The 16,939-nt window shown below is 33.9% G+C and overlaps 1 protein-coding gene across 1 annotated transcript in view; it reads right to left on the bottom strand.

Moving 5' to 3' along the window:
• The window catches only part of SYT10 (synaptotagmin 10), a 63,512-nt gene that overhangs the window by 14,965 nt on the left and 31,608 nt on the right, over window positions 1–16,939 (bottom strand). Inside the window, exon 3 of the mRNA XM_019736536.3 lies at window positions 15,764–16,331. Within this exon, the coding sequence (XP_019592095.1) occupies window positions 15,764–16,331 (568 nt within the window). The remainder of the gene's footprint in view (window positions 1–15,763; window positions 16,332–16,939) is intronic.

Below are 16,939 nucleotides of genomic sequence, written 5' to 3' on the forward strand. Positions count from 1 at the left end.
AAGTTCTTTTGTTAGTTTGTTTCCCTGATTCCCATACATAAGGTCTAGAAAATCAGGGTTCTTGTCTGTCTTATTTTTACATTCTACTGAAGTGTCTGGTGCATAGCTGGCTCTCAGTGCATTTTTCTTTTTTAGGAATGGAAAGACTATGAATTAATGTGGATAAAAACCGATCTGCTTTGTTTCACTTATAAGGTAGAAATGTCCACAATATGCTGATATAGATATATTTGCTGTCAATGGCTGCATAGATGACGGACAAATGAAATGAAGAGTGAAAAATGCACATTTAGGATGCTTCTCAATATGTAACTTTACTAACAATTGTCACCCCAATAAACTTTAATTAAAAAAAAAAAGTTGTGTACAGATTTAATCAAACCATTCCTGGAAAGACAATTCATAATAGATTTAATGTGGGGGGAAATAAGTTGCTATGTATTCAAGTCAAAGAATGAAGTTCCTAAAATTTCTTCATGACAGGCTATTAATATTTATTGGACATATTCTTAGAGCTCACATTCAGTTTTATGTAATTCTATTTCTTTAGTCATGGTCTAGAAGTAATAGAGCCTAGTAATTAAGAGCATAAACTTTGAATCAGTTAAACTTTGGTTTGTTCCTATTTTCTACTTCCTAGCTGTGAGATCCCAGGAAATTTAATTAAGCTTTGAATCTGTGAAACTTCATTTCCAAGTTGAGGAAAATACCCTCTCCACAGGGGTTTTAATCATTAAATAAGATACTGTAAACAAAGCCCAAGGTATTTAACAGTGTCTGGCACATGATAAGGGACGCTGTTTTATTCATTGCCGTATTGCTATCACACGGAGCAGTGCCTTACACATATCAGGTGCTCAGTAAGAACTGGATAAATGGAAAAAAATTAATCAAGGGAAGCAATTATTATTTTTCGAGAAAATTAGTAAAAAATAAATATTTTATAAGAAAGATATATCCAACTGGGTCTCCTCTGGGCTGTTTGATTGCTGCAGACACAAAATAGTAAGCAAGATCCAACAGGAGAGACCTGAGGAAAAAACAGAAAGAGTACAACCTTCTGCCAATGATTCATTCTTTTCACCACCAAGCAAGTACTGAGTATCACTTGCTGGGCCCACTGGTAGGTGCTGTAAACACTATGATAGACATGGTATGATTCTGCCCTTGATGATCTCAGTCGAAAAGAAAAAAGTCTGTAAAGGGCTAAGAAAATAAGTCTGAATTCTACTTTTATCTGATGATTCTTTCCTTGTTTCTCCTATCTCTTTTTCCAAGTGTTTCTTTAGGTTCAGTCAATGGGCTTAAGTTTTCTGTCTGGCAGCCATTCCTCATTCCCTCATTGGGTATTTCTCCTTCCAGGAAATCAATTAGAGTAGACATAGACATATTTTGTTGTCAGCTGGTGAAAGTTAAGGGATCCCTTTGTGAATGTAGAGCAAGATACCAAGTTCCACCAAGAAACATGGTGGGGGTGGTGATGGAGAACTTAGGAAAGAAATAGGAGACGTGATCTCAGAGATGAAATGCTTAGGATCCAACAGAAAATGCACCACATGCAAACAGAAATAAAGTACACAAATAGAGACATCTAAAAGGATTAGCAAATAAAATATATTTTCACATGTCCGACTGACATGGTTTTACTTTCATACATTAGATAATTTGTGGGAGTAATTTTTATACTTCTCTATATATACTGCATGCCTACTGGCTGGAACAAAGAGTTTGCCGAGTTTGGTCCCATCTCTCAAATATCTTTTCGATGGGTGCAGGTACTACATAATTTTGACTATCAGTTATTAATAGTTATCGGTAAATATAAAGAGGCTAAAGTGAGGAGTTGACCAAAGTACTAGGCCAAATAAATTGAAAACAAAGAGCATGATTAGGTGACATCTCTAAGCAGCTGTGTATTACAAGCTGGTGACTTTTTGCCTACTGCAGTAGTAAGAAATCTACTTAAATATTTAAATTCCATGTAGTCAAACATTTTAAGAAAACTGGATCAAAGTGGGTGGTAAAAACTAATGTGTAGTATGCATCTGTAATAAATGCACAAAAATTGATTCTTCATTAGACTAAATTTTTCCTTCAGGAAGTATGGACGTGAAAGAACTAAATCTACTACATACTGAAAAGGGCAGAGTATTCTCTAAGGTAAATACCAATATTCTTCAATTTTTTAAATCTGGAAGCAATCTAAGGGATAATCATGAGAAATGAACTTAATGAAAGTAAACATCTGTGTGACCTTAAAAAAGGTCCTGTAACAGATGTAACAGCAGAACTCTAGATTTTGGCTACAGTAAGTGTACTGAGCCACAGTACCCACCACCGAGTGTGTCTCCGTGTTGACGGCCCAACTCCAGAGAGCTGGTTAAGTTTTAACTGCCACCTCTTCTCAGTCTGCCCCAGACCACTGCAGTTTATAAAACCATACTCAGTTTCAACAATCGGAACTCCCTAGTGCACAGCAAAGAACCAGGAAATAAGTTGAAAGGTTTCTGAACATCCAGTGTAAATATACCTAAGTTATGCAGTAAAATTCTAAGAAGACTACATCATTTCTTACTCAATACCCATTTACTATTATTTTAGACAAAATTCTAACAAGAATGTTTACTTGGTATATCAGCCTCCATCAGGTCAAAACACACTTGAAATGTAGAAATGGGGAAACTAATAGCAGGAGGTTTAGTGAAGGTAGCAATAAATGATAGCTGCAAAAACACATCACAATACCTACATATATATGTACATATAGAGAAGCAAATATACTAAAATGAATAGCAACCTAGATCATTTTGTACCAAGGAGAATTAACACTAAAAATGCCTCAGTAACTTAAAACATTTTTTTTACACACTTGAACACTCATTCATAGTAAAAAAGATGACTGAGTCGTTAAGCTAAGAAAAAATAGCTTAGCTTAAGCTTAGTTTAGCTTATTTTCCTTAAGCTAAGGAAAATATCCTATATGTCCTGTTTAAGAAGGTAGAGAAGTATACGTTATTATTTAGAGTTATTCTTATCCAAAATCCTTAAAATGTTTGAAGTGGTAATTTTAGCTTAAAATTAGAAAGACTTTGAGGTTTTGAAAATTTTATTTGTGGGCAATCCCATTTACTACAATTTTACATAAGCATGAGCTTCCCAAATTAACCTCTGAAAAACTCTTACATCTTTGGGCAAATAATCATTTGACAACTGGATATAATGTCTAGGATATAGTGTTCTACAAAATTTATTTCAGGTAAGAAGGTCTTTATTTCATTCTCATACACGCTAATATATTCACAGTGACAATCTCTTAACTCTGTACTTGGAAAAAGGACTGATAAGAAAAGCCTAACACTGAGGTTGGGTCAGGACTGTACATTTGATTTTATCCATCCTGGCTCCACAGGACAGTTGGGAAGATAGAGATCATTTTATGAAAATTGGCTATAGTCAACCTCATGAATAATAGTCACAGTTACAAAATTTTCTCCATGCACTGTCTCTCCAAAATAAAAATAAAAGTCATTTGAAAGATAAATTGATATACAAATAGTTGCACTGCACATTCCATTTTAGGACTAACTGTAAGCTCAAGCTACAGCAAATGCGTGTAAGGGATGAAAAGGAGGCATGTTAAAGCCTTGATAACCATGGATGAAATAACCTAAGGAAGCATACCTGGGAGGGAAACAATCATTACAGTGGGGTTTGAAGGATTAAAGAGATGGGATTTCATGGGGAAGAAGAGGAATAATGTTGTATGTGAATAGTATGATTGATAATGACAGTTATAAAAATAGTATTTGAAAAACATTATTTTGAGAAGGCTAGATGAGGATGGAGAAAGACAGGAGAGGCCATTAACGTAAACAGGCATGGGGAGGTGTTAGCTGAAGAAAGGTTTGAATTCAGTGATATATTAGAAAGTAAAAATATTAAGACTTACTGAAAAAAAGCCTTTAAACAAACAACTGGTTGCCATAGTGACAGCAGTCATCACATCCATTTAACACCCTAAATACAGCTTGCCTTTCACTTGGTATCCTAAACACAGCTTGCCTTACACATTTCCTGGTTATTAAGAAAACTGATGGTTTTCCACACACTGTTAAACAATGTGTTACTAGTTCAAATGAGCGTCTTCATTAAGTTACTAGTCCTTCACCCACCTGCTCACAAAATGAAGCTACAGTGAAATGCAGTCCCGGAATGGATCTACTGGATTCACATTATCGTAAAATTTTTATTTCTCTGACTCATACCTCCCATTCATAGACGAAAATCGTGGAATTTAACCTTGAGCAATCCACTTAACTCCACTTGACCTCAGTTTCTTTGGTGTAACATGAGGGTGTTCAAAGAGATGGACTAATTTATTTTTAGTTCTAAAAGTTTATAATTGTAAACACTGGCAAGATGAAGACTAATTAGTATATACAGTTCAGACATGTTTGGGAATATATAGACAGGCCCTTTTAGGCCTTATTTGCTGTAGAGCTGGTGGAGCCTCATTGGAAAGACCGCAAAGAATCAACTGGTGCTAATAATTTGATTTCAAGTTCAAGAACAAATGGCCATAAAAAATGACTATCAGTTAAATTTCCAGACAATGTGCTAGATTTAGGAAAGATGCAATTCTTAAGGCAGAGAACATCAGGGTTGATCTGGTTGGAGAATCATGAGGAAAGACTAAATAGGATAATGAGTGAGCATTATCATTTATATTGTCTCCTGACTCTGCTAAAAACCTCAAGGCGATTGTTTTTGACTCTCTGATATATGTTGGACACACTAGGCCTAAAATACAGTCCACACTCCTACACATGACACATGTGGTCCGTAACAAACTGAGTCCTAAGTTTTTTTCTACATCCATCTTACAAATTTCTTGTAATGTTCCCACAACTCCAAAATTCTGCTCTCTAGCTATATATCAAAGCCTTGACGATCTCTAAACATTCATTTATTCATTAACAGGCTCATGTTTATTGAGAGCATCCAAAATGCCAGGCACTCTTCTAGTTAGTGGGGGTACACTGACAACCATACAAAATTTTTCTCCTCATAGGGTTTATATGTGATTTTAGACAAGTCACTTAACCTCTCAGAACATCACACAATTAATTTTTTAGGGAACAAGTTGGAAGAAAAGCATAGCTATGCAGAATTTTAAAAAACATACTTATTTTGTTTTTGATTCAGTGTTATAAATGCTTTTAGAGAGATTCTTAGGTTTTAATTATAGGAACAGAGATGAAAATTCTTTCTATGAACATTCTTCCCATGAAAACCTAGGAGGACTTCAGAGGTGCGTGACATTTAATCTGAACCTTGAAGAATGAGTAAAGGTGAAGGGAATTAAAAACAGAGAGAAATGCACATAATGAGGCTTGGAGTTTCCAACAATGACCAGAAGGTCAAAGAGAGACCACTGGCTCTGGCAATGCCACAGGATTATTTAAACAGCAACACACTGACCTTATTCTAATGACTCCTCAGGAATACTTACTTAGATTAACCCTGATTCTGTGCAGTCAGGGTGATATCCATTTCCATGGCTAATAACAATTTCCTAGAGGGGATGCATTTCATTTTTAAAGGGATAATACAAAAACATAATGTATGTCATGGGTCCAGTTTGCAGCCTGACACAGTAGATGCTCAAAACAAAAACAAAACACTACAAAACACTATTTTTTCCTTGTTTAAAACAATTTTTTCTGGGGCCAGTGACAATCATAAAGTTGATGCTTAATAAAAAGTTTATTGAATGAATAAATGAATGAATAAATCATAAAAGCATCAGGTTTGGTCATGACTTCAGTGGCAGCAAGAACATCTGTTTGAAGGAGTGACGATTAATTATTACTAAGGAAGGAGGGAACAAGTGAGCAAATAGCAACACTGTTAACAGGTGCTGTGGGCTTTGTGGGTGGAACCCCCAGAACTGTGCAAGAACATGTCCATTACGGTGGCCCTAAGAGGACAATAAACTAATACTCATAATAGTTTTGAGTCATTGAAAGATATACTTAGGGTTTGGGGAGCTCAAGTTAGGGGATATTTATCTATCAGTTTTATTGAACTTTATTTCTCTATAGATTCCTCTAGTCTAGTGTGATCTGAGATAATGTTTGCTATAATTCTATAGTACATTGGATTTCAGAATCAAGTGTATTCCTAAGGTGTATAAATTGCTTTTTCTTTTTTTTTGCACATATGGTCGTGTCCTCCAACCTGCCAGCACAAGCAGTCTAGTGACTCTGGGAGGCAAATGAGAACAGGGAGGAAGCTAATACAAATTAGAAAATATAATTAACGTTATAACCTCCAGATTCTAACCCACTGCCTTCTTTTTCTTTTCAAGAACCATATGATTTCACTGATATGTGACATATAAACCAAAAACAACAAAAGAACAAGACAAACAAATGAGAAATAAGAACCACAATTTTTGCACAGCACTTCCTGCTTTTTCTCCTTCTCCCAGTATTCTGATTAAATCAGATTTCATCGTGTTCAATGAGGGTGAGGGCAGGCACAGGCAAGAGGGCTCTATTACAAAACCTAGTTAGATTCCTGCATTTTTATATCACAGTTTTCATTATTGAGTTTTTCCTGCCATCTCCACTTGAAGACAGAAAATGCTCACCAGGTGCCCTTGAGGAGGACTCGCTTGTATTTCTGCGAGAAAGAAGAAATGCACTTTGTATTAAGCACATGATATTAAGAACTGTGCTTGGTTGGCCACAGTACAAAGTCCAGGTGAAATGTTGCTGAAGTCAGGGCAGAAAAGGGCAGAGAACATGGCAGGTTAGAGATGGGGTAATTGCAAACCCCGTCTTAGCATTAAGTGATTAACAGTCACAACCCAGAGCTGCTATCGCCAGGGATGCTATTTAATAGTGCTGTGTTTCTGCTCAGTGGGAGAACCATTTTCAGCTCCCAATGCAGGCGGGACATATCTCTGCCTGCCAAAATGGTTTAGCTCTTATTCTATCTGACACAACGGTAGACTTAGCTACCAGGAGTCATAAAGTGCTCAGGTTGTAGAGACAGATCTGAGGCCTTAAAACAGCCTTTCCTGGACTTCACAAAGCAAATCTCATAATTACCTGTGTAATAAGGAGCCTAAAGCAAAGAGGGGAGAGCCCAATATAGTCACTGGGACAAGTGCAATTTTAGACGTAAGAAGAGGATACAAATTTGTTATGAACTCTTCGCTTTATCATACTGGTTAAGAGCTATCTTAAGCTTCTTGGTGAAAGGAACTGGAGTGTTATTCTCAAACTTTAATCATTATTTATAGATGGGATGTAGAAACCGGTGTAATAAACTGTATACAGCTCTCCTTAGAGTGTTTGATGCTTTTAAATACCTTTACAAAATCCCCAATTAAAGGAAGCCCTCTCAGTATTGCTATATGTAGACACTTAGACTGGATAAAGTTGGCTTCACTATTCTACAGTCTACCTTAAATTGGTTCACATGGTTTCACCCTTGCACCCCAAAGTCTATTCTCCATACAGTAGCCAGAGATTTTACTGGTATTGGCACAAATTTAAGTTTAGATGTGCATTAACTTTGAATTTTTTGTGTTGTGAAACAGAACAGGAATCGACTGTTTAAACAGATACTAAAAGTCTAATGTAATCATTGATGGGGGCTATTTAAAGTTAAACCCAATTTACCTGCAATAGTCCATGTGAAATGCAAAGGTAGTCAAAATAGACTGAACAGACACCAATGCCTTGTCTTCTAAATGTATGCAGATATGATTTAATTTTAAAAGTAAGATAATAAACTGGTGATTTATTGAATACCAAATTTATGAGATCAAGTTCCTTTTAACAGTCTGCCTGAGTTAAGCAGGTGTTAAGGTCAAGAAGAATCAAGCTTTGGGAACTCTCATAATTTTGTGATAGTCTATGATAAGCTCTATTATTTTACACTTAACTTTAATTTTATATTACAATATAGTTACTTCCTATCAATTCTTGCAAATGACTGAAAAACCTTATAGATAGGTTCATGGAATTTATTTGCATCATTTGAGTTAATAATCCATTAATGGTGGTTCATTAGCATATGGGATATCTGTGACACTCCAGGGCCAAGTTTACTGCAGAGATGAAATAGAAAATTAGGAATCTTCACAGAGGAGCAGATGTGGGTTCATTGTCCCAATTTGCAGGCCTTTGCTACAGTAGCGCCTGCTGTACCTGGGAGATCTAAGGGAGACAGCCTCCGACCAAAAAGCTTTACACCCCACTGCCCTGCCTTCCACCACACTTTTTTCCTTAGGATGGAGGTTGGAATTTTGCCACACTTTAAAATGTTATTGGCTAACACATTACTCCATAGTTAACAAACTTTAGAAGAGAATTCATTGATAGCTAAATGCAAAACAATCTATAGTATTATTCTGATCCTGGGGGAGATCCAGGATGACTGGAGGAAAAATTAAAAATATATCACTAGAAATAAGAAGACAAATTAAAAATATTTTTTAAATATTTAAAGAAATTTTCGTCATGTGTAATAAAATATAGTACTTCAAACCAAAGTTCAGTTAGTACATCTAGTACTCTGAATAGCTGGCACAATGAATACAACAATTTTTTTGTATTTGTCATATCAAGGTCTACTCTTTCAAACAATACGAGACAGTTCCTTAGACGATAACAGATTCAAGCACTTTATAACTGTAAAACCGCTCAGTGTGGTTATACAAACACATTTTCCATTCTTGTGAAAATTTCTAAGTGTCTAAAACACAGAGCTGAAAAAGTGTTCATTGACTAGGTGGGTAAATAAATAAATATGCAAACTGAAGTTGGTTCTGTTCAAAAAAGGGAAAACTTTTCCGTATCTACTATACTTTCCCTATACTTTCAATGGCTCTTGAGTGTGTATGAGAAAATTATGTTTAAATATTCAAAATATATTAGTCTGTATAATGATTGACTTTTTGAAAAAGATTAAAAATTTGAGTACTCACATAGTTGAAAAATAAGATGCGTATAAAGCAATATGGTGCAAATTATTCCTTTTCCATATTCATACATTTTCTACCATTTTTTGCCAATAGGCAACTACTATTATTAAATGCTTTGTGTGATAGACTTTTTTGTATATATAACAGTATGTGAATGTATATTTCTCCTTCCCATAACAGAAACAGTGGCATAGGGTACACACTGCTCTTCAGTGTGATTTTCCCCTATGTTGGAGCTATTTCTACATTAAAGCAATAGGTGATTGGCTTGACACATTTGTGATACATAGTGGGATGATTCCTAAAGTGAAAATTGTTTTCCACAGACTAAAGACACACCTTTATTATTTCCTTTCTCATTCAATCTCAAATTAAAAAAAAAAGCCCGCTAATTCCTGATAAGAATATCAATCCTTTTTGTACAGAAATAATTTATTAGTAATGAAATTATGAATATCTAATATGTGGCTCTTGTTTCAACCTGATAGGATTTTTGACAATTAAAAATATTCCTGGTTTATGTTACATATGAATTTGTACCATACACTAAATAATTTCTTAATTTTTTTGTCTACAGAAAGTAGTTAATGTTAGCAAATGATACCAAACATGTTTATTAATTTGTAGACAATAGGTACATCATTGCATTGTGTTTTTTTCTCCTCTGATGGTGGTAGATTTGTATTTAAATTCTTACACTTGGCCTTCTATAAAAATTTGCTAAGTTAATTTATTCAAAAAATACTTATTGATTAACCCCTAAGCGTTCATATTTGCTGTGAGGAAGGCAAGAGAGGCACAAGATGCTTTCTGTCTTCCAGAAGCTGAGGGGCAAATGGCAGACATAAGGTGTATACTTGCAGAATGTTTAAATAATTGCAGCAGACAACGCTTGCATTAGCATATATTTGCTTCTTTCCATTTCCAATGTTACTAGCCTCAATCAGACATTATTTCATCTCATCTAGACTGCTGTGTTAAGACTCTTACCTGGCCCCCTGTATTTCACAACCTCCCACTCCTACCCACTATATACACCCAGTTGCCATACAAGATAATGGCTCCAGTGGTTTCACTCTCCTGATAAAAACAAAATAAATACAAACCCTAATGTTACTAAAGGTCTTCCTGATTGTAGTATAAATATAACATTCTACTTTGTGTTCCCTTTAGTTCCTTGTTCATCCCATATTCCCACTTACGAGTCTACTTTTTTCCTCTGAAAACATTCTACTCTTAATTTATTTCCTTTTCCTCACGTGTTTTCTCTTCGAGGAACATTCACCTCCTTTTTTTCAGAGTTCTGTTGTCATCCAAGGGTGATCTTAAATACCATTTTCATCTGAGCTACAATCTGTACCAAAAAGCATGTTTGTGTGTCTGTGTGTATGTTTGCAGACAAGACCACACTTCTTGAGGTTATCAGGAAAAGATTGTGTAGTACTATTTATACGTTGGAAAATATTTCTTTGTTTACTTGTTTTTTTCCATTAGACTAAAGTTCTTGACTAAACGTTGTATTTTACTAGCCATTGTTTCCACTTTGTATACAGAAGATTCTCAGTATATATTCATGTTATCAAACTGAAATTATTTCGATTGAATACTGCAGAAAAACGATTTCATTTAATAAACTGGCCCAGCAAGATTTTTTTGAAGAGGCCTTGTACAAGCCTTTGGAAGTAAGGAAAAAAAATGCGACAAAGACTCCATGATGAAAATTTGTTGGAAAGAGACACATAAAATAATTAAAAACAACAATCACAAAAAATCAGCAACTCTCACTTCCATAGAGTTCCATTTTCAACAATAATAAGATACCACTGGCTTGAAGAAAGAAAAAGAGGTCTGTGGCATTTACACTGATATGACAGTAAAGCACAACTTAATGATACTAAGGAGATTCATTAAAAATTAAAAATATGTTACAATATAGACCATAATATAATGGTTACCAGAGGAAAAGGGGTTGGGGGGAGGATGAAGAAGGTAAAGGGAGTCAAATATATGATGACAGAAGAAGACTAGACTTTGGGGGGTAAACACACAATGCAATATAAAGATAATGTATTATAGAATTGAACACCTGAAAAGTATATAATGTTCTTAACTAATATTACCCCAATAAATTTAATTAAATAAAAAATAAAGATACTATTAACTATTTCTTTTCAAATCAATGACAAAATATTTTTTTAACTAAGCTTTGGATTATTTAAATTGGAGAACTGCAATTATACAAAGGCACTCTTTAAAAACTCATATATGATTATCTCAAGTAAGAACCTTAAATTACAATAATGATTTTTCAAGACCTGTGCTTAACTAGGTAGTTATTTACCTATACTTTTCATCAGTGTCCCCTAATATAAAGATAGCTAATACTTGATTGAAATATATGTTTTATCTGTTACATATTTTTTTTTTTTTTTGTATCTATGCCCACATAATTCATCACCTTTGCAGGTCTCTAGAGGACTTGAATGAGTGAGGGCATATGAATATATTTCTTTCTATTTCTTTCCTTTTTTCAAACTTCTTTGTAGAAAACTGTATAATTTCTGTATGAAATTAATAAAGTTAAAGATGTGTAAGAAAAAAAAGTTTCTGAAGCAAATTTCAACCCACATCAGTTTTTTTTATTAATCTGAAAATATAAAGTTGCTTAATGATTTTTAAAAACTAAAGAAAGATTTTAATTAAATATTACACTAACCACAAAGATGATACTGGTGTATATTGTGAACTTTGGTCCGATAGCCAAAACATTTAGGTTTCATTACTATCCTTCCAATAAGAAAAAGCCATAAGCAGTACCTAGAACAGTGTGTGGCTCAATATCCCAGTTAAAGAGAAATGTCATTTGACTAGAATAATGTAATAATACATTTTATTATCTGCCTACTTCTTTTTATATCCAGAACACTAAAATGAAAATGTTTAAAGGCGTGGTATGCAGAATAAAGTCACCCCCAAAGATGGCCATGTGCTGATTCCTAGAATCTGAATATGTTACATACATGGTAAAAGGAACTCTGCAGATGTGATTAAGATTATAAACCTTGAAATGGGGAGATTATCCTTTATTACAAACACCAGCCTACTCTAAACCAAGGAATGCTACTGGCCTCTAGAAGCAGGAAAATACAAGGAAATCGATCTCCCCTAAAGGCTCCCAAAAGAAATGCAGTCCTGCCAATAGCTTGATTTTAGTCCAATAAGAATCATATGATTTCACTGATACGTGGGATATAAAACTGAAAACAACAAAGTAACAAGGCTAACAAATGAAGAAACAAAAACTCATAGACACAGACAATAGTTTAGTGGTTACCAGAGGCTAAGCAGGGACGGGAGTGGTAGATGAGGGTAATAGGGATCAAACATATGGTGATGGAAGAACTGAATCTGGGTGGTGAACACACAATGTGAGATGTAGATGATGTATTACAGAATTAATCACCTGAAACCTATGTAACTTTACTAACCATTGTCACCCCAATAAACTTTAATTTAAAAAAAAGACCCATGTTAGACTTCTAACCTACAGAACTGTAAAATGATAAATCTGTGTTGTTTTAAGACACTAAATTTGTGGTAGTTTTTACAGCAGATATAGAAAATTAATATATCAGGAATATGGGATAGTTAAAAATACAATTAAAGAATTTATTAATATTTACCCCCAAACAAATGTTTTATTAGCAGTCAAACATTGAAGTTTCCATAAATAATTCCTACTTTTTAAAAACGGACCAAAAATTTACAAATGTAAAAAGAAAAACAAACAAATAATAAAAATCACTGTCAATCTCTAAGAAGTTTACACTAATTTTTAGACGTCATTTGGGGATTACTTACCTTTGAACCTAAATATACGAATAGAACACGCTTCATGAAATTTTTTGCATCTCTAGTAATTAGAGCATGCCAAACACATAGTAGGCACTCAGCAAATATTTGTTGAATGACTAAAGGAAATAATACAAGATTGAGGAATCAAGAGAAATAATCTAACAATTATCTGCATTTGTAGAAGTCTAGAAGGTGTCATGTTTTTAAAAACAGTAAAAACCACTGCTCACCACTTTTCCCCCTGTGGGAATATCAGTAATAAGGTAAAAAACAATATGGAATCAAAAAAGCCTTAATATCTTTGAAATATATTTCAGTTTCAAAATTTCTTCTTTGTTCCATAATACATATAGCAATGAGGACCAGAAAATAAAAACCCAACAACTGAAAATGTTATGATGATGTAATGGCACAATAAATTGTAAAATTAATTTATCCATATAATTTATAGCGAAAATATAATGACCTCAAATACTGATTGTAATTAGTAAAATGTTGATATGGGGAGAAAATACAAAAGGAATTACTTTTAATTAAAAAGTAATTTTCTTTCCATAGCGGGTTCAAAGAGGATCTCAAAGGCAAGGAAAGTAAAAGTTAAAATAAAGGAATGGGATTATATCAAACTAAAAAGCTTTTGTACAGCAAAAGAAACCATCAACAAAACAAAGAGGCAACCAACCAAATGCGAGAAGATATTTGCAAACAACACCTCTGATAACGGGCTAAAATCCAAAATATATAAGGAAATCATACAGCTCAACAACAGAAAAACAAACAATCCAATTAAAAAATGGGCAGAGGACCTGAATAGACATTTCTCCAAAGAGGACATACAGATGGCCAATAGATATATGAAAAGATGTTCAACGTCACTAATCACCAGAGAAATGCAAATAAAAACCACAATGAGATATGACCTCACACCAGTTAGAATGGCTATCATCAACAAGACATGTAATAACAAGTGTTGGAGAGGCTGTGCAGAGATTTCTCAAAAAATTAAGAATAGAATTATCATATGGACCCAGCAATCCCTCTCCTGGGTATATATCCCAAAAATCTGAAAACATTTATCTATAAAGATATATGTGCTCTGATGTTCATTGCAGCTTTATGAGTATTTACGGTGTCCAAGACATGGAAACCACCAAAGTGTCCTTCGGTAGATGATTGGATAAAGAAGATGTGATATATATATACACAACGGAATACTACTCTGCCATAAGAAAAGATGAAATAGTGCCATATGGGATAACATGGATGGATCCTGTCATTATTATGCTAAGCAAAATAAATCAGACAGAAAAAGTTGAGAACCATATGACTTCACTGATATATGGGATATAAAACTGAAAGCAACAAAGGAACAAAGCAAACAAATAAACAAAAACTCATAGACACAGACAACAGTTTAGTGGTTATCAGAAGGTAAGGGGGGAGGGAGATGGTAGATGAGGGTAAAAGGGATCAAATATATGGTGATGGAAGGAGAACTGACTCTGGGTTGTGAGTACACAATGTGATACATAGGTGATGTATTACAGAATTGTACACTTGAAATCTCTGTAATTTTACTAACCATTGTCACCCCAATAAATTTTAAGAAAAAAAGTATAATTTTCCTATTTTTAAATATAATCCTTTTTCTCTATTCATAACTTCCACATTTTAAGCTTATACATTATGACAAAACTTAGACAAAAGATGATAAATACATAAATACAACACGGGGGTAAAAATTAAATGCCTCCGTTTAAAAATCAACAAATCAAAACAATTCAGCAATCTCACCTAAGGGGCCAGTTCTCTAATTCTACTTCTATAATTCTATTCTGGACAAATAATCTCAAAGAAAAAAAAACAGATTTATGCAAAAAAGAACACAACAATTTTTAGCATAACAAAATTTATGCCTAACTCAAATGTCCAACAATAAGAAAATGGTTGGATAAATGAATACTATGTTTATGCATATGTCATACACTAAAACAAATATAGCACGAAAGTAAATCAGTGTGAAAAATTTTTAACTAAATTTCATCTTAATAATTTAAAAAATGCATAGAGAAAAATTAGAAAGCAATATGCATACCGTGTTTCCCCGAAAATAAGACCGGGTCTTATGTTAGTTTTTGCTCCATTAGGGCTTATTTTCAGGGCATGTCTTATTTTTTTCATGTACAACAGTCTACATTTATTCAAATACAGTCATGTCATCTTCTTCTGGAACATCATCATCACGTACTAAATGCATCTGCCTGGCTGAGATCTTAACTGGGGCTTATTTTCGGGGTAGGTCTATTTTCAGGGAAACACGGTATATATAAATATATATAATTGGTAGCATTGTATTTTAATTTATGCTGTTTTTTGTCCAAATTTTCAATATTAAAGCTATTATTTTATAATCAGAAGAAGCATTTTGCAATACAAACAAGAGTTCTAAGTAAACAGTCATTTCTCAATCATTCAGCATTTCAAATACTGTAATCATATCTATTCCACAAAAGCTTCTGAAGGAATGGGCTCTTTTAGACCAAACTAAGGATTTTTTGAAATAGCATCAAAGTACATTTTAGGTTTGATCTGAGGAACAAAGTCATTTAAAATAATTAAAGTAAGTATTAACTATGAGGTAATTGAGTGCTAAAAATAGGTGATAAATAAATATTTTACAAGAGAAAAGACCTACTACTTTTGGTAATTTACAAGAGCTGTTTATATATATTCTGTGAGGCGCCTGAATTATTATTATGTATGTAATCAAATCCTACCTTTATAGGTTCTTAGCACATAAATTTCAGTAATTTTGTAAACTTATTCCAATAAGCTGGGTAATACTTAGTTTTAGTTTTTGACTGCAAATCAAATAAAAAGCAATATATTGGTGTAACTATTACTTACTGTGGTAGCACAATGAATATCTTTCCATACTGTAGCTTCCCTGGAGAGATCAGAGACTTCAAACAAATTATCAACAATCACTTCGCCAATCATGTCATGTCTAGAAAATCTGTCAAAGTCATATACACTGAAATGTAGTTTTCGGTTGCTTAGTTGATCATATGCTACAGGAAAATGAAAAGTTTCATCAAATAGAGGATTTAAAGTCTTTCTGTGCACGCGGGTCTGATATTTCTTTTTCCTATCTGGAAGAAGATACATCTTCACATAAGGATCGGAAGTTCCTGTGAAGTCTTTAGCAGGAAGATCTAAGGCTTTGATAATTTTAACAACTAGAAGTTCGTTTTCATAATCATACTGGAGGGTAAAGTTAAGCTTTCCACAGGTTTTGACATCTTCTTTCCTGTTGCCCTCAGAGTCAACTGATTTCTGTTTGTAGAGCTCTGGTTTTATCCTCCCAATGCTGGTTGTCGTTTCTCCTCTTTGTACAATGGGTTCTGTGCCCATGCTAAAATCAACACTGGAAACCTGCATTTGCCTTGGTAGGTGTCTCCTGAAGGAATTGTGGCTGTATACACACATATACACAAGATCATTTAGGTAGACTATTGGTGACAATATTAAACGTTAGCATATAAACTATCCCCCGCTCCAAGGATAATAAAAGCATTATATCTGTATCAACACACACACACACACACACACACACACACACGCACACACACACACTGAAAGAGTTACTTTTGAAAAACTGAAGATGCAATATTCAAAGGACAATCTCCTAAAATTACAGAAACACACAAATGTAAATATTTATGAGCTTTTGAAATTTTGTACTCAATCATAAGCACTAATTAAATACAATTGTAAATAATAACAATTACCAGCAAAATTCAACATTCCACAAAATACTGTGAATCATCAATCATCTGGGTATATGTAAAGGTAAGTATTATATAGGCAAATCATATAGATGCTGGTTTCTTTTCATTTGGATATTTATGTCTCATGAATTTCATGTTTTATTGACTACAGCATTAAAATAAAAAATGTAAGTCCACATATTCTTTTAACATGTTAATTATTTCTAACATTTAAGATAACTAAGTGAATATTTACTTTAAAAAGGAACATATAGTTGTGACAGCCCAAATAAGCACATTTTCCTTTTTTCAC

This window comes from Rhinolophus sinicus, chromosome 1 (genome assembly GCF_057876585.1).
Source record: "Rhinolophus sinicus isolate RSI-liver-muscle chromosome 1, RSI-T2T, whole genome shotgun sequence".
In the NCBI taxonomy this organism is placed as follows: domain Eukaryota; kingdom Metazoa; phylum Chordata; class Mammalia; order Chiroptera; family Rhinolophidae; genus Rhinolophus; species Rhinolophus sinicus.